The 21,889-nt window shown below is 42.3% G+C and overlaps 1 protein-coding gene across 5 annotated transcripts in view; it reads right to left on the reverse strand.

Annotated features, from left to right (window-relative positions):
- cut (homeobox protein, cut) overlaps positions 1-21,889 on the reverse strand; it is a 137,754-nt gene that overhangs the window by 62,346 nt on the left and 53,519 nt on the right. For all 5 annotated transcript variants that reach the window (XM_089076390.1, XM_089076391.1, XM_089076392.1 and 2 more), the window contains exon 3: positions 6,408-6,608. In XM_089076390.1, the coding sequence (XP_088932516.1) occupies positions 6,408-6,608 (201 nt within the window). The remainder of the gene's footprint in view (positions 1-6,407; positions 6,609-21,889) is intronic.

Genomic DNA, 21,889 nt, shown 5'->3' on the forward strand with positions numbered 1-21,889 from the left:
CGAGCGTATTTGCCTTGGCACGAGTATCACGGTGTCTCTTTCATCTCGCTACGCTGCCAAAGAAGTTCTACTCCTCTTCGTCTCACTCTCTCCCCTTCTCTTTGTCATCCCTTAAGTGTTTCGTGAGCCGAAAGAAAACGATCCGAAATAAAATAATTCTAAACTTCGTCGAAATCATTAAAGACTCATTTACGATACAATTCTCAGAAATATAAAATGACACGAGACCACCGATGTCATTATTATTATTGCTATTGTTAAACGAATTGATAGATATCCAAAGGACCATTACATTTTCTGTTATAATCGCACAGATAACGAGAATGAATCACTCGTTACGCTACAACGACTAAATGATTCGAGCTTCCACCATGCCTTTTGGCAGCAATCACTGTCAATCATCAGCGTGCATCGCGTTTGCGTTACCGCGAGATAATCGGTGAAATATTTGAGAATCGATGTGACAGACAGATTGAATAATTAATAATTTCCAATTGCAATGAATGCAAATTAAACTCGTGTCACGCAATTATGTAATAATGTCATTTTCCGCAATTTAAAATTATCATTTGAAAAGGTGAAAGATATTTTTTATTCGACACATTCGCATGTATATTTTTTTTATGTATATTTTTTTTCAACTACAAAATTCTGACAATATCAAGATGTCTTTGTGTCGCTTTATGGAACTAATCCTAATTTGTCGCGACTTGACAAATAATGTTAAATCGGTGATTCTCTTTATTTATTGGCCAAGTATGCCTATGATAACTTGACGTACGGGTGGAGACTTCGCGGCACGTGAAGCGTTAAGGCGATGCTGAAGGTACCGACTGAGTCGATTATTTTCAAACAAGGTAATCTTTTCATTGATTATACAGAATTAAAAATTCAATTTTCCAAAATTGAAGTATAGACAATAACGCACCTGGGTCTATATATTTTATATAAAAAAAAGTTAGAAAATTACAGTTTTGTTTGTCGACTTTTGAGGTTAACTTGTAACAACATTTTGCTGTACACAAAAGTTTAGACTTTGAACATATAAACAACACATACTCCTCGGTCGGAATTATAAGGAAAAACAATACTATGCTTTTAAAAATGCGCCTAGGAGCTGTATATAAGAGAATACTTTGTCTGAAAATTTCATGGATATGTATGCGTGTCTGCATGTATGAGTGTATGTATGTATGTATATATAAATGTATCTATGTATATTTAGATGTGCATATGTGTGAACGTTTTTGTCGGAATTCGCCCGTCAGTCCAGCATCGCCTTAAGGACAAATGAATATCTATTACAAGTTTTCAAGCTGCCAGAGATTTCTGGCATTTAATTAAGATCAAGCAGCTGCGGGAAGTAAGACCGGCCGGTGACACGACAAAATGCCGAAGATAAGTACAGCAACAAAATAGCGAGAATTTAGAGCCGCGGCCGTGACGAATCCAATTTGTCGCCGCGACACAAGCTATACAAAGAAGACTCTCCGCCACCTCGGTAGCGCGTATGTTATCATTGTCACTATATCCAATTTCTGCAGCAACAGAGACAAGGAGACAGCAATGTTGATGGAACTCGAAGACTAAACATTGAGAACATTTCCGCCATTGTAATTTATTGTTCAGTCATTGTTCATATCGGTGGATAAATCTAGATAATGCATTTCAAGTTACTTTGTATGTATTTGTATGCAATTATATGCGTGTTGAAGAATTCTACGAACGCTCGATAAAATCTCTCGTCTTATGACTTAAAAATGTACATATGTCAACGCCATCGTTATCGCGACAGTTTAAGCAGCGCAAACATTGCTAGAGTTTTCATTTCGTTGAGGGACCTAATCAAGGATTCGTGAACGTCTGCTACCGTGGTAGTCAAATCGAGCACGCTCGTCCTACATCGATACTCATCGTTTCGATACTGTTCAACGTGGTTACGCGACAGGAAGCGGAAACGGAATGAATCGCGGACAAGCGTCGCTTATCGCGCCGTTTTATCTATCGCGCTAATTTTTATTATTGCTATGTTTATAGGATGTTACGTGGTCGCCGCAATTCTAATATCTAGCCACATCCTATCCGGGAAAAAGTATTTCTCTTCCCTTCCCTTCCTCTTTTTTTGATCCTTCCGTCTAATAATATACTGCAGGAGTAACTTTGTATCCGTTTATATCAAATTTATATCTGATGACGAACATTCCGAGATAGGTACATCACAAGCCTGAGGTGTAAATTTAATAAGATCAATGCCGAAAATAAAAAAGTCCTTGCGTTTTCTCGTTCTCGCGTGTGTTGCTTGCATGGATCCGTAATTCAAACGCGCGACGAGAGTAATTTATTTTCGGCGGGACGAGCGGGGGGACGCTTTCCGGAACGCACGATTTAAATGCGCGGAGCGCGAGCCTGTCTTCGGGGGTGACGGACAGGGTGCCGCGGGGACAGCGTGGATCGTTCACAATGTCTTGTTGAAATTACAGACGTGCCATGACGGAGTTGGCCGTTGGCCGTTGGTGATCGGAGTCACAGTGGTTGCATACGATATTGGCTCTAAAATGTTGAGATAATGAAGCGTGGAACATGAAAGACGTTTGCAATTGCGAATCATCGCCACTTCCGTTCCGCGCTGTGGATAACACGTATTTGCAAACGCAAAAAGTAAAACAGAATTTATACACGAGTGAAGGAATTGTCAATGTTTTAGTTAGTAGCACAAATGGTCGCGACAGAGAACAGAATTTTTCTGATTAGGATCTAATAAAGCAAATATTGATAGCGAACGATTAATTATTTAACTAATTATGTTATCCAAAGACAATATAGTCTTCACAAAAGTTGTTGAACGAAGCATGTATAGTCGATTGATAAATATCAAATGACATGTTTATCAGCTAAGAAGAGTTCTCTCGAAAAAAAAAAAGATATCTGATATGCATCGTAAAAATAAGACAAGCTTCTGGATTGCATACGTTACTGATATCGAATGATGAGAATGTTATTAATATGCTGAAAAATAAGCATGCATGCATCACCGACTGAAGTGACGGATACGCGGACGGAAGCGGACCACAAACGCACTTCTAAGATCTGTCTGTCGTTCGTTTATAGATAATTAAAATTAAATAATGTTATTCGCATACAAAACGCTTAAAGAGACAGAGATATCTATATTTCATACATATAATTTTTATATTAAGTATCAGATGACACATATCAGATATCTGAAACTATTAGCGCAGTAAAGAGGGTATCAGCTACAGCGAACACACATTGACACACGTGTCTGATAATTATCGACCCGTCATAAACTAACGTACTTCCGAAGTCTCCATAATTCATGGGCATACTCCTGAGTATCGCGCGACCGCCCCTTTCTGAGACATCCCGTCCCCGTCTCCCTCTTTCAGAGACACTATCGCATTATTTACTCCTCATTATCGTCCTTAAATCATCCCGTCGCTTGGGAGGGACTTGAAACTGCCATTACCTCCCTTTAATCGACGAATAATAAAAATCATTCCGGTGCTCCACGGCGCGCGATGGCTTCTCAATAAAGACATTGTCCGTGGAGCAAATTCTTATCCGTTAAAAGGCACCGTCGGTGAGAACAGAACGCGCGCCATCCCCTACCTATCGTCGAGAGACAAGGGGACGGACGAACAAGGACCAAGGATACGACGTTGACAAGAGGAGGGACGGGATCGGAGATTATCGGCTTCGGGATTACAACAGGCTCGGAGGCTTCGAAGCAAACGATTTTCCTCGCGCGGGGGGGACAGCGGAGGCGGGAGCGCAAAGGGAACAGAGGAAGGGCGGACGGTGGTTGAAGGCGACAGAAAAGGAGGAGTGGTTGTTATTGGCTCTAAGGAGAATACTTATTGAACTCTTAGCGGCGTTTTTATCACTCCTTTCTCACGCGCGCGTTGCTTTAAGTGTTTTTGGCTTTGTTTAAGGACTCGTGTACATTCGCCTCTGCCACCCTCCCGCCCGCCAAGCTACCGTTTTCGCCCCTCTCGCATTATACACCCTTAACAGGTTACGCTTCCTCCTATCGTTCCCGCCACACTTCTTTTCCTTTACCGCAAGATTTTTACGAGCTCGACCTCCTTGCACGCCGCTTCGTAAACCACGCAAAGTGCACGGCACTAAAGGGTGCAACTACCACTTAGGCTCTTCCTGACCACTTCCGGGGAAAAAAGGCTTCGAGTAGCGGCGGGTAACTCGTATTCTATATTACCTCTCGAAGATTTATCGACTTGGATGGCTCTATACTTTATTCAACTGGCAGTTTGATCCATATAACGCGAATCCTTTTTCTATAACTTAAAAGGAGTAAAAAGAAAACATTTTTTTTGTAACTCATTAATGAATCATAATCATTTATCCATTGCATCTTTAAATTTATTATTAATAAAAATCTACACATTAATATTTTATATAAATTTTTTTTCAAATATTGAAACCTCTTATGTACGTGATCATATTTGTCAATCACAAGATGCACGTCACAGACATAATTTTGTTACAGTTATAATATATAATGACATACTTGCAATTAATCGATTTTAATTGTACGTTAGCGGGAAGTTTAATGGCTCGGCATACCTCGCGATGTCCTCTATTCCCAGATAAAACGAAACCCAAGAACACAGAGTCGCCCGTCGCCTCTACCAGACGGCCGGATAGTTTATTAGGTCGAATATTTGGCGGTAAAAGTGAGGGATGACCGTCATTATCTTCATTCATCCGTGTCGCGCAGCAGCTGCGCGTCGCAGCTCGAGATTGCAGCGAATGGTTAGATGATGTTGCGCAGCTTCTCGGAGACATGGGTTTATACGATCGTCGCGGCTATTTTTGCCAAAAATCGCGCACGCGCACGCGTTTGCCTTTTCCCCTTTGAAGTTATTTATCTTCTCGATGAGAATATACGATAATGTTCGATAATCGCACGAGATTTCGAAATCGCGGACCGACGAGTCGTAATAAAAGGTCCGCGCATTGCCATCGCCGCATTCCGGCGCTCTAACGACCCGAGCGATCCGACCGAATCCGTGTGACGTGCCGCGCTCGTCGTTACTAAATATATACCGAGATGCATCTATTCAATTCGAGCGCGACGTTAATAGACAACGCTGAAGAACGATACGGCTTTTCTAAATTGACTTCGTTATCTATTTCGATAGAGCTGATCGGGCATCATTAGTTACACGTTTGCTACTTATAGCCGCGAGCGGGAGTTCGCGTGGTTCCACGGGAGTGCGGCGAGGTAATTTGAAACGTTTATCGCGAATCTAGGTCCCGATCGTGTATCTTTCGCAGGAAAAAATGCCACGCGAGAGTTGCGAAACGGCTCACCCGAATTCATTATCTGCCGTCCGTACGCCAATCACGTTGCCGTCTTTAAATGCGATTCGCGATGCAAAATCTACAATCACTTCTGCGACCATAATAATTCATATGTCAGTAAATCACTTGTAAATCATTTGTAAAACATAAGTAGAAACTTCCGTATGGCGAATGATGCATAAAAATTAATTTGACCCTTGTATAATATATACTTTTGCCTTCAGCTAATAGCATATTTATATATAATTTTTGAGAAAAATAAAAAATGATAAAAAATATTTTTTCCTCTATATAATAGCTTTTAAAAACGTTTAATGTAATATAATATTTATGATAATTTGTATTAATAAGACTGTTACTGACACTAAGATTAATATTTGATTACTTTTATATATATATATATGCTGCTCGAAAATCTACGCGACATCAATCGATTAAAGAGCCGAGTGTCAAGCGTGCGTGTGGTATACGAACGTGATTGCGTGAAACAGAATCACACAGACGGATAAAGAAGGAAAGGGAATAATCCACCAAGTGCGGATATCGAACACGTTAGTCATTCACTTCGACATACCGCGGTTCACGCGTGTCTGCATACGGAAATCGCGCTGATATATACACGCAGTGGTTTCGCATGCTACAACCCTCGATTGATTAAACCACATTACCATTATCAGAAAATTACCATTATAAAGAATTATTTTTGATTTATCAATTCTTCCGCGAACCTTCGAGAAGTCGACTTTCTTTAATTAACAATATTATATCATCATCTACATATCATTGATATTAGTAAAGAAAAAATGCTTGAAAATAATATGAATGTGAAAAATCAACAACTTTTTTTTTTTTACTAGAGACAATTAATTACATTTCTGAATTTCTTCGAAGAAATTACTATCTTATTATTCTATTCTTTCATTTTTTAATTAAATATTGAAGAGATATATGGAGAGAGAGAAAGAAGAAGAGGAGTTCAAAGATTCACAATCACCATTTTACATGGCAATACACGAGAGAGTAACATTTTAGTAAAAGGTCTCGAGTTTGATCTAACGCACCTCTTTGTCTTTGGCCTGCAGCTCCTGTTCGAGGTTGCTGTTCGGCGTCCTTCTGGGATTGCTGGCATCGTGTACCTGTTGTTGATCGCTTCCCTGCGGAGGCTGAGACAATTGGTGTCCCTCAGTCTTGGAATTGCTGTCATTCGTTGCGGCGAGCTGTTCTTTTAGCGCGGCTATTTCTTTCTCCGCCGAAGTCGCTCTCTGTAACGAGAGAAAAGACGATAATGAGTGCTTGAACGTTGGCGTTCGTAATTTACAATATATATCAACTCGGTGAGAACTCGAAATCACATTTTCAATCTTGTCGGTGACTTAATTAAGCATACCAGACAGAGACCACATTATGTTAATTGCAAAACTGATTCAAATCGTTTCAACAATATCTCGCGATGTATAACGAGTATTATCGACTTTTTTTCAATTATATCGATATAAATTCTTTATGTCACAGACATTCGGTGAACCAATTTCGAAACTAATTAATAGAAAAGAACGGAATATTTCACTGTTTTCGAGCCAATAATAATAAACGGCAGCTCTTTCTATCGAGACGAATGTACTTTGCAATTCACGCGAAGTTGTACTCCGTCTCGCGTTGAAGTGATTTAATTCTGCAATGTAGTCGGAGAGTCGGATCTTAACGACGTAGACGACTGCGCTTAAGTCGTACACTCTGTACAAATTTTTCACGGCGATCCGGATCGTTAAATTACCGTCGCGGAGCCGTGCGACGCGAAATCAATCAATTCTCGCCGGCTGTACCTAATTTCGCGGCTACGAAAAGCCGGCAAAAATAGAAACGACGGCCCGTCGAGCCGTGCGAGGTTGCTTTGATATTCTCAGCGCAGGAAATAGCAAGCTGGCGTCGCAGTTCTTTGATCCTGGACATTGTAGTGCACCCCGCCGCTCTATAATGCAATTCTTAAATGTTACCATAATTCGAAAAGGTTGCCCTCGAGAGAATTTATATCAAACCACCTGTGCAGCAGCATCATTCGCATTGGAGATATATTTATTCGCTCGTATATCAGGTGATCAGCAATTACCTTTCCCTTCATTTTGTGTATGTCATGTCATGCGGCAAATTGCAACGACAATTATAAATATTATGTATCGCTGTTAATATTTTTAAGTAAGTTCAACTTTTAGTTACATAGTGTAAACATCGTTGCCGCTGTAACATGTCAGTTACAATAATTAGACCTCACATGTCGTAACGTTTCTGTATTTCTGCTGAAATTGCTCATGCATGTCGATGCGTAAAAGAGCACCACTCTGACAAGAGCGACGAAGGCGTAGTTCTCGCAAGGAGATCATTAACAATAAAATACTTTTAGCGACTGCGTTTATCTCTACCAAAGTGTTGGTTAATTAACACGCCGGTGCATGACACCTACCGCCATGTTATCCCTTTATTAACCGTAAAGTACGAGTGTCTTGAGCATGAAAATATGCGATACAAATCGGTCGTTTCAAATCAAAACTTTTACAATACTTTTCCATAGAGGAAAAAAGAGAATTGATAGAAAAATAACAAAGGTATTTCGCTAGGTACAGAGAGAGAGAAGATTATCTTTTTAAATTTTTTTGCATAAAGTATCTTGTAAATATTTGTTCGCCGCCTCGTTATTTCGGCTTAAATATTAATTAGCAGCTTTTATTCGAAGTAATTCAGTCCTCGAACCGGTCTCTATCCCCGACTACATTCGCGGCGTGTACACGCCGAATAGTTACCCCTGCCTGCAATTCTTGTCCTCTCCGCGATTCTTTCGTCTTCTCTTTTTTCCCGCTGTCCGCTTTATCCACGTCGCGGCAATCCGATAGAAGGCATCCGGGAAGGGATTCGGAATCGATCGGTCGAATCAAACAGGTTATACCGCTTCTGTACCGGCCCACAGCGTCGGAAGTAAAACCGGACCTGTCGCTGCTGCGATCAACAATTGAGTGTCGATGACGTAACACATTATCCGTCCATTCATTAACGTGCAAGCTCGAGTTACACTGACAATCTCGATCGACAATTTGCGCTCTCTCTCTCTCTCTCTCTCTCTCTCTCTCTCTCTCTCTCTCTCTCTCTCTCTCTCTCTCTCTCTCTCTCTCTCTCTCTTTTCTCTCTCTCTCCCCGAGTTGCAGCCTACAATCTACCCACAGCGTAGACAGTCAAGAAAATAAATTGACTTAAATCAACTTAATGTGAGATAATAGTGATTATAATGATGATTTCGAGTAAAAATACAATTATTAAAAGATTGGAATTTATAGAATCATTCAAATGATGCAGAACACGGCATTGGCGTGTGTATTGATCCGTCAATATGCGTGACGTCTCGTGAGACACACATATGGCGTCGTGATCGGCGACCAGTTGGGAGAGGTGAGGACGAGCGTGGACAAAGAGAGAGAGAGAGAGAGAGAGAGAGAGAGAGAGAGAGAGCACACGAAAGAGAAGGAGAAACAGAGGCACCAGGCTACAGCAAGCAAGTAATGACCCATTGTTTCCTGCAAAAAGCCTTGACGATGTTATCGATAATTGCGAAATGATACGGGAAGCATAAATACATATCCGAGAGCAAGTCGTAATATATGGCTGTTCGAATGGCGGATACGTATCGATAGCTGCTGTCTGGTAGCATCCTGCGTATTTGTCACGTGGACATACGTCAGGAAGCGACGTCGACGGTGGGAGAAATTCCGAGGACTCGCTGTCTGATAGAGAGAGGATCGAGAGAGGATCGCCGATCGTCCTCCCGCGTGCAGAGCTACCACAATCGTTATATTAACAACGGAAGTCGTTCGGGGATAATGGTTTTCTTCGAACGTCCCGAACGATCGAGCGTCAGCGGTCATAATGCGCGATCTAAATGTTCTAAAAGATTCCGCCGACGTCGGATGATTTATAGCGCCGAACGCGTATCATGCCGATGCATCTCGTTATTGTTACGCTAAATATTCACGATCGCGAATAAACGCGAATGGCGATAAGAGCGTGTATCAATTTTGTAATTAAACCGCATTATGATGTACGGCTAATTTATATTTGCCATTATATTTATGCATCGCCGGAAACCGGAGGTACAGCGCGCTTTTACAAAAAGGTGTTGTGATATAAGGATCGCATCGTGGATGCGATCTAATGTTTTCGTTGTAATCTTTAATAAGAAATGAGATGAATAAATTGTGCACAACATATATTCCTCTTCTTGATGTTTAGCATCGCTCGGGCAATATCGTGCTACATCTTTTTTTTTCTTAGATTGTAATATATACTGAGATCGAGTCAATATTTAACTTCAATGAGCTCTGCAAGTAGCCGTTGCTAAAGTTTCCAAACTTGTCTCGAAACGGATAGTAATGATGCCATTAGTAACGAGATCGCGCGATACCGAGAATAATAGACCGATCGCGTAATGCTAGCGGGGGAACTTTACATTGCCTCATGGCGGCAATATAAGTATCCCCGTTATAGTTTCGTAGAACAATCGATCGCCTTCACAACATGACGGATGTCCGATAAAAACTGACGTGGTTCGGTTTTGTTGCGTGTTTGTACCGTGCGGCTACGGGATCGCTCGTAAGCCGCAGCCAAGAGAGCGCTCCTAGGCCGCCCGTAGCTTGCGGCGATATTTTACCGTCGAATTCGTAATTACTTTAATTGGCTCCAGATGCTAATTAATGACCTAAACATATGCCGCGTTATATAGATCCGGTCCGATAGGGCGACCTATACGCCGCCGTCGCCGCGGAGGCCGGGATCGGGGTGAGAACGCATGTGTTTGTCATTACATGCACTACGACGATTTTATCGCTTCTGAATAACATCCTCTTCTACCCTTGCCGTGCCTCTCGCTCTACACCTTCCATATCAGATCCAGAAAAAGGGCCGATCACCGATTAAAATGTCCTCGTATCGGTTGTTTTGTTAAAAGAACACAAGCGCTCGTTAATCGCCCGATAATCACCCGTGAATTTCCAAGTATGTCAAAGAAAAAAAAAAAAAACCTGTAATAACCAGTAATATCATCCATCGATTTCATCGATCGTGCCAATTCGACAAACACATTAACCTTTAGCTGGAAATCGTGTAGGTCTAAGATTACTGTTGCCGTTAACAATTTAATAATGTCGGAATAAAATGACAAATTTGCTTTACCTATTGTGCATTCAGCGAGAAAACGGATCAAAATTGCAGCAGCTGCGCAATCGAATCGAGAACTCGCGGAAGGAATGGCGAACGTAGCAAAATACACGGAGCGGATTTCGTGACACGATCGAATTACTTCGTTACGGACGCACGTCAGATCGGGCGATTGGGCGCCCGTCGTTCTTGCCTATCATTACGAGATGCTACTGGCAGCAGCCGTCGCAGTTTCGATTCGATCGCGTCCGACAGCATCGATTATCGCCGGCCGCTTTTCAACCCTAAAGAGGGAAGAAGGTAGACAATCGCGATGTGTGCCGGCACTTCGATCGGGTCGATCGCCATGCACGTCGAGTCGAGTCGAGTCGTTTCGCCTCGACGCCCGTCTTACACCCCCCCCCCCCCTTTTGCAAATTGACGGTTATCCGACTTCCACGGTGCCCGGCTGCGCCGATCGATCGGTACTCACCGATTCGACATAGGAGAACGTACGGAAATCCCTGCACCGCGCGCGGGCACAAGAACTTTAACCGCGAGATTACCTTCTGCATCTATACATGGTCACGCACTTTATGCGATCGCCGCTTCTGCCAGCGGGAAAGTTGAAAGTTGAAAGAATCGATTTCTGATGCGCTATCGCTATTGTTGTTTAATGGCGAACTGTAAATGCGCCTGGATGGGTGTTTCTCGCTCGTTACATCGCTGCGATCATTCGAGTTACCTCTTGTCGAAACGACTATTATACACGCAAAGAAGTGCATGGTAATTATGAAATGTATTATTTATTAACGTTCTTTTATCTTTTTTTAACTTATTACTTATTAATGTCCTAATGTATTTTTTATTTTTTTAAATTACTTTTGAGTTTATTAAACATCTCTTAATTTGTATGAATAGATTTGTAGAAATTTGAATAATAAAATGTTAGTAAGGTGATAAGATGGGATCTATATTTTCGATAGATCTAGATTATGAAAATGTTGTTAGCGGACGAATGGCACTTATTTATCTCGAAGATTGACCGGTGGGATATTAATCTCCACGCAGTCAATTTCAGGTAAGTGACTTCAGAATAAAATTTTTCGACTCTCCTCATCTTCTTCTTTTTTTTACCTTCTTCTTTCAGCTGTCGAGCAAGGAAGATTGAGAATGGCAAAAAGCGACTCTTTCAGTCGATTCGACTGCTATAGCGAGCCGGGTTTACCTCAGGTCGTTATATCAGTGCCAAGATTTATTAACAATAAAAGCGATTTTTACAATAAAAGCGATAGCAAATTTAAAATCTAAAGTTTAGCGGCATATTTACTTCTTTATATTTTTTTTATAAGTGATTTTTATGTAGATCATTGTCGTGTATAATTTAATCGAATGACCAAAATTATACCATGTCCCCTTACAATGGAGAACATACTGCAGATCGACGAGGGCATGTCCGGTATTTGCCCCGTCAAACGCCGAGCATTCTTTGTACGCCGAACACAGAATCCCGAATAGATCACGCGCCTTCGGCCTCACGCGTTCTCAGATCTATTTTTATCTGCGCCCGACATCATCGACACCACTCTTCTTTTTTCTCTATTTATTTCTCGCCCGGTTGACTAATATAAGAGGCATGGGGATTTCCGACGCGAATTGCAGAGACGTCTGAACGCGATCGCGTGAGATGTAAATCTCGGCAGACGAATAATGAGCGGGATAATGAGCGCGATAAAATGTTGGTGGCAGATAGTGGGATTATGTCGTAAGATGCTGTCGAACGTCGGATTTGCGGGGGATAAGAGTCGCTCTGGAGAACACCATCGCCGACGAGGAATACGACATTATGCCATTGTCAAATCAATATACATATCATTGCTTCCGCGATAAGAAAAGGCCATTCCGTGAACAGCGACGCATTTACGTCTCTCGCAACACAATCTGCCTTGCGTGATGCCTCCGGTATTCATCATGCATAAAGATACATCTTTCTCCCCACCATCTTAAAGTCGCAATTCTCTTCCAACTGTAGTTAAAGATGTGTGCGTAATAACTAATAGTGCATTCCATCAATTTTCCAATAACGCCTTTTCATGACAAACAATGACAAACGAGGAACCACGAAAGGCCCGAAGTAATGCCGCGATAGGCAGGGGAGAGAGTAAATTTATGCGGGCAGCAAAGAAGCGTAATGTCGCTTTTGACTTACAACCGCCGATTGTAACGCCGAGCGCTGATCGCGCTCATTGGAGTTTATATCGCGTTTGCGAGCTACCGATCAAGTGTCGTGACCCACATTTCTCGAGTCTGTTCGCTGACCGTATCTGAATGTTCATTAAAACTAGACCGATATTTTTATGACAGATGCGATGTTCGGGCGAGTTAAAGTTACGGTCGATCGATAGGTCGGTGGTCGATCGCGCGTCGCGGTGGCAGTGGCGGCGGCGTCGCGGCGACGGGTGTGTAATCGTGGTTGTCCACGAAAACCCCTCACCCTGTTTGGCGGCATTATGGAGCGACAGAGAGAAAACCGGCAAACAAACAAAGAAAGAGAATAGGAGAAAAGAGTGCCTTATATCAGGCGCCTTTATAATCTCCTACGGGGTGGCAAAGAAAAAGAGTGGAAAGGGGAAGAAAGAGGATGAGGGGTTGAGGATACGCGGATCAGCCGTTTATGACTACCGGCGTTGTTATATTTTTTTTAGAAGGGATTCGAGAAGGAAGAAGAAAGATAGAGAAGGGAGGTGGCGGAGAGGAACGGAAGGGAAGAGCGGGAGAGACGCCCGCGATATTTCAAATTTTCTCATTACACCTCGAGGTGCGAATGATCTCCCTCTCGCTCTTCCCTCTCACCCTCTCTTGATCTGTCCCGTTTTCTCTTCGTCTCTTCCCTTTCGTCCTGTTTCCTCCCTCTTTCTCTTTCTCTCTCACTCCATCCTTCTTCTCGTTTACTCTATCTAACGCAAATCCTCCGCGCCACCGATACAACGTGGCGTCATTCCACCCCCCCAATCACCTCCCCACAGTCCCCCTCTTCAATCTCACACCAACCAGCCATCAGAGTGAACCCCTCTTGTATTTATTATTAAGATATCGATCGGCTCTAAGCCCCGGTACATGCTGCAATATGCGGCTGGAAACGCGGCTGGAGACATACATGAGAAGTCGCCGAAGAGAAAGCCGAGGAACTCCTTGTGAGTGCCCCTCTTCTTCTTTCTGTTCTTTGATTGTCGTGCATCTTTGTCGAGCGTCAGAACCACGCGTGTGGTCATTGATCGTGTTGCCATGCTTTCTCAATGTATTTGACTTTAATCAAAAGATAACACGCAAGAGTAATGATATTTCTCATTTTGCAATTAATATTTCTGCGCATGATTTAAATTAATGAAATGAATCTTGAATATTTGCATTGTTCGCGATGTATAATAACGTAAATAAGCATCTCTCGAGAAAGCGATCAAAGCATGATAACAAGATATTAAATGATGCAATCATAAATCTAACAGACAAAATCAGCCACTGTCCAACATAGCTTTATACATAAATTTTATTCGTGAAATGAAGAGAAATAGAAAGCATCTATCTCCTCCTTAAATCATAGGACAATAAACACGCGGTCGCGTTGTCCTAAGAGAGACATTTTTCAGGGGGTCGTCGACCGTTTGTCGTGCTCTTTAGTTCTGAGTACACGCATATGTGCGGGTCTTTAATAGCTAAGGACGATCCTCCATGTGGCATAGGGAGCAGGTTCCCACGTGCGTCGTCGACTTCTGACAACGAAACGATGCAATCCGTTACGCGAAGGCAAGCGAAGAAGAGAGAGGAGGGGGAAAGGCAGGACGAGCGTCTCCCAGGGGCAAATAGACAGTCTCTCTCTCTGTCTCTCTCTCTCTGTCTCTCTCTCTCGGTATGGACGCATCAGTACGGCAATATTTAAGAAATGTCAATACGTCATTCAGCCGAGGGTGTCGACTGAAGAGTATTTCGAACGGAAGTCGGGGACGGATAATATACCGGCGGCTGCGCGAACGGAAACTGGCCTCGAGGCATTGGTTAAAAAATAAAGGACCGCCTTTGATGTTCCCCGTTGTCCTAATGAAAAATTAAAGCCCTTTCTTAAACATCATTAGACACGAGTACTCTTTCAAGTTTCTAGCCCTTCCCCTTACTCTTGGTCTTTCTTCTCTTCCACTTCACGATATGCCCGAAGCATCCAATCACGGGCTCTTGTTTTGAATTTGCGTTGACGTCGCCGATGCTTCGACGAACCGAGTAGGGAGCTCGGCGATTTCCGAAAATACACCAATATCCACATAATAATCTCCGTGCCTCGAGCCGAGATCGATAACATCATTATATTCATAATCTACGTCCGCATTGTTAATGCGTTTGCAATTACTATTACATTTACTATTGAATTTTAATTCAATGTATTTGCATAGTCTCATTATGTAATTCTATGCATTACACATACGTGAATCATTTCATATAGTGTCTGTACATTTGTATTTTTTCTTCATTATATGAAAATGATGTTTTGTGTACGAATAATATATGCATTTTTATCTTTAATTACGATATATAATAAATAATAAATAAATATATATGTATGTTCAAATAAGAAATGCAAATATAAATTGATCTTACTTTTTGAAAAAAGAGAGAGAAAAAGGAAATAATTACAGAACTAATATCTTAAATTTTGATCTGATGTTGAAATTTTTTTCGAACTGAATATGAAAGAGTAATGAGATATCGAAAGTAAAATTTCGATCATTGCAATTATTAGTTCTCGGATGAAATTTATTTTACGTGTTTCTTTCTCAACTAATGTCTAGAAAAACTTCTCTTTACTGTCAGCAATGGAAATTCGACGGAATTTCCTGTACTAGATTCAATTTAACGAGCAATGTAAACGTTCGGATGTAATATAGTATCCGAACACGCTTCTCATGTGTCTCCGTTTGCAACGTTGTAGCGAGTTATATCGGTATCTTCGGAATGCATAAGTACGACGGCGGCGACGAAACAGAACCGGATATCTTCTCACGCGCGCTGCACTAATAAATCATGATGGCAGCGGAAAAAAAGATTGGTGATCATCTGCCAAGGAGAGGCGCGGCAGAAAACACGAAGCGATCCACGAGGGGATCTTTCTTTCCAACGACGCTCTCGAGTCGCGTCGGCGTTGATTTCCTCTGCCAACGAAAGAAGAACAAAAAGCGCGGCCCTGGTGACGTTTCCTTTTTATCGGTTGCCGAAACCAAACTTAGCTTTGAGAAGCAAAAAATTCGTCTCACACTCGTTAATACTGCTAATTGTTCAGGCGGCCATGCAAGATAAAATGATATGATAGATATTAGATAACGAATTTTGAATTTTGGTTTTTTTAAAAAAAAAATATCATAATCCTCAGTAAAAAGATAATAAAATTATTTATATAACTTGTGTAAAGGTACAATATAAGAAATTATTATTAAAAATTTCTTTAACGTATCATTTCTTCACGTATCATTTGCCAACTTGTACAATATTATGTACAATGAGAATTCACCGTCAGAAAATCGTCCGCAAGGGAAGGGGGTTGATGCGTCCACATATATGCGAGGAGGATGCAGACGGTAGCTGGGACAGACGCCATAAATATCGGGGCGTTCTTATATTTTCATCACGGCCATCATTAAAATTTATGTTATGATCAGAAATGCACGTATATATCAGAGGACGCGTACCGCCGCGGCGGCGTCGGTCGCTACGAAAAAGAGGGAGAGATACGGCAGAAGAAGGGGTGGGTGAGCAAGCCTGAAAGAGGGGTAGGTGGTAATATTGTAATCTATGTGTGGAAGAACGCGGGAAGAGAAACAGAGGAGAGATGAAAAAGTAGCTTGAATGGCAAGCACCCCGTTGTAAGGGGTAGTTTTCGACCGGGGCGGCACGCCGTAGCGGGCGGGGGACTTTCGGCACGGGGGCGAACGCACGAGAAAAGAGGAGTGAGAAGGGTGCCGAACGGAAACAATGACGTCTATACCAAATCCCTGTTTTTCTTTTTTTCATCCGCACCTCCTCACCTCCCATGACCCCCTCTCTCCCTCTCTGTCCCTTTCTTTCCCTCTTTTTCGCTCTTCCTCTCACACGCGCACACTCGCATTTTTTTTTATTTCATATCCCTGTCTCTCCACCCGCAGGGTGCCATTAGACCCCCACAGCGGCCCCATAAAAATATAGCCCGTATTGTGCTCGCTCAGGTACCAATCCTCATGCACTAAAAGTAACCTACTGTCTCCCGCTCGCGGAATGTATGTTTGCACACACGCGTATATGGTCGCACACGTTTACTTAGGCGTTCACCAAACAACGACGACTCCAATACGAATCGGAGATGATCGTTCGTGAACTGTGCTCTTCATTAATCAGCTTTTTAATTGCGCATAATCGGTCTGTCTAACACGCGGCCAGTTACGCTGTCACACTCGCAATAAATTTTATGCGCGTTTTTTATTCGTCAAGAGCATCGGCGGCGTCGCTTCCGCGTGAGTGGAATGATACCGACAATATACGCACAAAATGACCAGCATTGATAATTGTATATGTCGTAATAACCGGTAGAATCTATAAATATACTCATTTGTGATAATAACGAGTGCATGCCCGATGATAATATCTGAATATTATTTTATGTTGGTCGTCATTCGCATGACCGAACAATGTGAAATGAAAAGAGCAAGACATTTCATTTTGAATATAAAGAAAATAAAATTATATGCTCTCTATACTTCTTGCAAAATAAATTTTCGTAAATTCATGACTTATTCACACATGATACCGGTTGATTAATTTCGATTTGCCGAATTTATTGAACGAGAAATAAACTCTGCGATTCTACAGAATCGTGATATAAAGCGGAATCTCAGAGAGCAGTATAGTTCGATCGAACAAAAAAAAAATAAAATAGAATGCAATGTAAAAAGCAGTATGAGCATCTGAACAACCGGCACCGTGATCGGTCGGCTCAGGACAGATCACAAAGATGATTCGCTTTTGGCGGAGGGCCATTGTCGTCCGTTGGACCGAGCAGAATCGAAATGGCAAACGGTAACTCGATTGCTCGGCCTGCACACGGATTGCGAATTATTTCTCCTGTGGTGGCGTGCTCATTCCGCGGCCAAACAATCGTGATCGATTCATGCAAATTTCAACAATCGTCCCACCCTTCCGCGCTTCTCTCTCTCTCTCTCTCTCTCTCTCTCTCTCTCTCTCTCTCTCTCTCTCTCTCTTCCACTCACACTTGCCCCCGCAGCCTTGCATTCACCATCCCTTTGCTGATTCTGCTGCGCCGTATATCGGTCCTCCATTGTTCGAAGCAAAATTCGTTTCTGTACGGCACGAGCCTCGAGTGTTTTCCTAGCTACACGTGCGGTCGATCAGCTAACCCGCTAACTTCTCTTCTTTCGCAAAAAAAAAAAAAGTATCACGCACAATCGCGAATCAGAGTTAACGCGCGAAAAGTGACGTCGGAAATGATTAAGTGGCAGCAGAGGCTTTTTAATTTCTCGGAAAATTATTAATATTTTCGAAAACTATTCTGATATCCTCTTTCTCGGTGTTGCTGCATAAATCATAATAATAATTACAGATATTAGTACTATAGGTAGAGTAGCAAGAACATGATATTATCGATCATTAAAATAGGCATTAGACTCGTATCTGCTCATAGCTGATTTTATTTAAGTGTGTTTAAAGTATAATAACGTCATACATCGATGTCTATAATTGAGCTCTCGCTCAATCTCGAAATTAAAACGCGAAGAGTAATCATGTCGTCATTGCGTAATCAAACTTTATAATACTCCAGGAAAAATAAAGAAAAATAAATCGAGTCTTAACAGGTTAATAAACGTCTTCTTTCCCTACGCCAACTCCCTCTCATCTCGTCCGCTCGTTACCTATCTCAGCCTCGCCCCACCCTCCCCTCCCCCTTTAACCCCTTCCTCTCACTTTTGACGCTTCGCCCTGGAAATCCTTTGATTCTCATCTTTTCGGGAGGCTTGAAAACGTCGATGCGCCTCCTGCATGAAAAGGGGTTCCTCCCAGGACGTTCCCTGATTGGAACGATAAAAGAGGCCCCCAGCTAAGCGTGGAAAGGGTAAAGAGGGAAGGAGGTAAAACACTAATTAGTTATCAAAGGGCGAGGAAGGGTTTGGTGACAAAATAGTAGATCCTGGAACGAGGAGTCCGCGCGCACCCTCTTCCACCATCTAACCCGCCCACACCCCTTCCTCCCCTCGCTCGTCTAGCGGATATACTACCACCGTCACCACCATCATAACCCCAACCTTCGTTCTATCAGTCCCCTCTCCCCTGCTACGCCGCGCTTCCACTAGCACCCATCCAACACCTCGACACCCCTTCCGCACCGCTCGCAAGCATCCTTTCACCCCCTTCTCTCTATCGCGCTCTGTCTTTGGATGGCATCCCCCACGGTGTCTTAATACTCTCGGGAGGACGGCCCTGTATTGATTTTCGAATCATTAATTCTACGTCTAATCAGAACTTGCGCCAGATATACGTATACGCGTGTCTGTGTGTTGTATATATACGTATAGATGTATATACATTGGGGGAGGAACGACGGCTGATGGTGCCTACGATACTGGATGGAAGCCGCGCTTGCTCTTGACTGGTACGTCAAACTCCGGGCGCACGAGTGCATGCCGATATACGCTGACAGATTTGTGCCGACGAGTACAGGTGATTCATAAGTAGGAAGCCGATGTTTCGCGCCTCCACCCCCAATTCAGGAGAGTCGACGGGCGAATCGAGAAGCCGCGCTGATACGCACGTCTTGACGACGAAATGTCGACGAATATATCGATATTACATCGAATGTACGACTCAAGATGTGTGGCGACGCGAAATATTGCGTTACAAGACCAAATGCATATAAACAAAAGTTTCACTTCAATATTCGTCATATGAGACCAGCATAAAGTACAGTGTGCTCGTGTTAAATATTTTAATCTATTTTGATGTTACACATTTTGGTGATAAGATGTCGCGTAAATTTAGAAGCGTCGTTGACCCATAACCGAAATTCAATTTCCGGAACAGAGTGGCGTCTATCTGGCCAGGTGTTTGTCAATCCGACGAGCGTGACTGAAACATCGTACAGAAATATCCGATTGAAAATTCATTCCCGGCCTGCTTCGGACTAGGAAATCCCTTTTCTCACTTATGAAAGATAAATTACAATAGCAACCGTAACAATTATGTATATAAATACATCAACAATTTATTTATAATATAATAGTATATAATAGTATAATGAAATTTTACATTAAAAATTATAATGTTTTCGAGATGACAATCTTTTGTCTCTAAATATGACTCGTTTCGCGGAGGCGTTATAAAAATATTCTCTGAAATCTCAAGCGTTCGATTTGTATTCTTTGAGACGCATTTGTGCCGAAGATCAAAGCTGCGTCGAATTCGTGGATTCGGCCAGAAATGAAAGACGAACTGCTTCATGACTCATCGACCGTCGACGATTCTCGATTCGAAAACTCCGACACCAAGGCGTTAGTCAGTGCTCGATTTCTTCTCGATGGTGCCGCGTAATTTTCGCGGCATCGTGAAATCTATCGGAAGGCTGATTCTCGGAACGAATCGTATATAACGCCACAAATAGGCCTAATTATAGCGATGACTAACGCTGACAACCGAGTCGACGGAGATGCTGATCGGCGAGAGGATTCAATGCGAAATTCGATTCGAATTGTCTCGCAATTAGCTCGTAATTCCGGTAGCTGATAATAAAAAGTAATTGCTGACTCGCCGTCTTTGAAGCTTGTAAAAAAAAACCTCGCGCTGCGCTTCGATAAAGTCGGATTAATTGCATCGCGAGCTTTATTATCGGCGAATTAATTATATTGATTTGTTAGCAAAGGTAATTACGTGTATATGAATTGATAATAAGGGATAAGAAGTACATGTATCGCGCCTCGAAAGAACATAAATAATTTAACCGCATTATCGCAATTAAAACGATCGGATTTCCGCGCGTAGATATAACATATAACGAAACGCATCAAGTTTCGTGATTGCAACGCGGTGCAGAAGTCGATGGAAATATTTTAATAGGATCGTCAGCGACTTTATTAACATTGCGCTGTCCCTGTCGGGCCGTTTTATCTCGCGAAAGAGAAAACGGCTCGAAAGAGAATTAATTCGATCGCCACGCCGCGCGGCCGGCATCTATACGCCGCTCACCATAACAGATCACATTAAAATTCATTCGTACGGATAATACTAATTAACCGGAGAGATCAGGAACTCCCCATAGGAGTTTCCGCGACGATTACCGACCCAGCCGCGTAAGAACGGGCGTTATGCGCCTAACAGTGGAAAATTGCCAATTTTCCCGATAATGAAAACTCCCGTCGTGGTTAATTCAATTCCCTTAATTTCTCCGCATTGAATTCTCCCGAAGAGCTTACAGCAGCGCCACGGCGAAGATTACGATTGGAAATGTTACGATTGAAATCACCCGGCCCCCGCCGGGCGCCTTGCTAAAGGAAATTTCGTTCATTCGCTCGTCATTACGCGCGCCGGATAAATTACAAGGCGATTGCCCGGGCCGCGATGTCGCGAAATCGCTAGTTACAGCGCCATATAATTTCCCAATTCAATCTTGCATTACCGAGTATACAACTATAGCGTAGCATATTGCGTAGCAAATCGCTTCTCCCATCACGTATTGTAGTTGTGACAAAATTATACGGACAGACATGCTGATGGATAAGATTATGGAACGTTGGATATTCGGCAATTCATTGAGAACTAATCTTCCTCTAAATTATTTCTCTTCCATCAGCAATTCTCGTATCTCTCTTTTCCACTTGTACAAGAATAATTTTCCTTTGAAATTCCTTTGAATTTTCCTTTGAATTAACTGTTAACTATGTTCGATGACTTATTCGCGGAACTGATTTATTACCGGCCAAGATAAAGCTGTCTCCAAATGATATTGACGTAAGACGAGTATTTTTTTTTCCATTAGACGCGAAGGCGAACTAAAAATGTCAGGGCACGATTTATGACCGTTTCGATAACAAAACGTCGCCATTGCTGAGATACGCAAAAGAATTACAATATCTATTCTCGAATATACATTTCGTTGATTTTGTTTTACGTGACAGTTTATATCATCAAGACGTTTCTACGCGTTAAATTACTGAGTTATATTATGTCACTAAGTGTATTTGCGTTTCATTGGCACTAACAAAATGCCGAGAGGAAATTTGCAGGAATTTCTTATCATCTGTAACGAAATTATTAAGGTGAAGTAATATATCGATCATCTATGTAACGA

Source organism: Pogonomyrmex barbatus, unplaced genomic scaffold (assembly GCF_055798465.1).
Source record: "Pogonomyrmex barbatus isolate J1 unplaced genomic scaffold, ASM5579846v1 scaffold2, whole genome shotgun sequence".
Taxonomy (NCBI): domain Eukaryota; kingdom Metazoa; phylum Arthropoda; class Insecta; order Hymenoptera; family Formicidae; genus Pogonomyrmex; species Pogonomyrmex barbatus.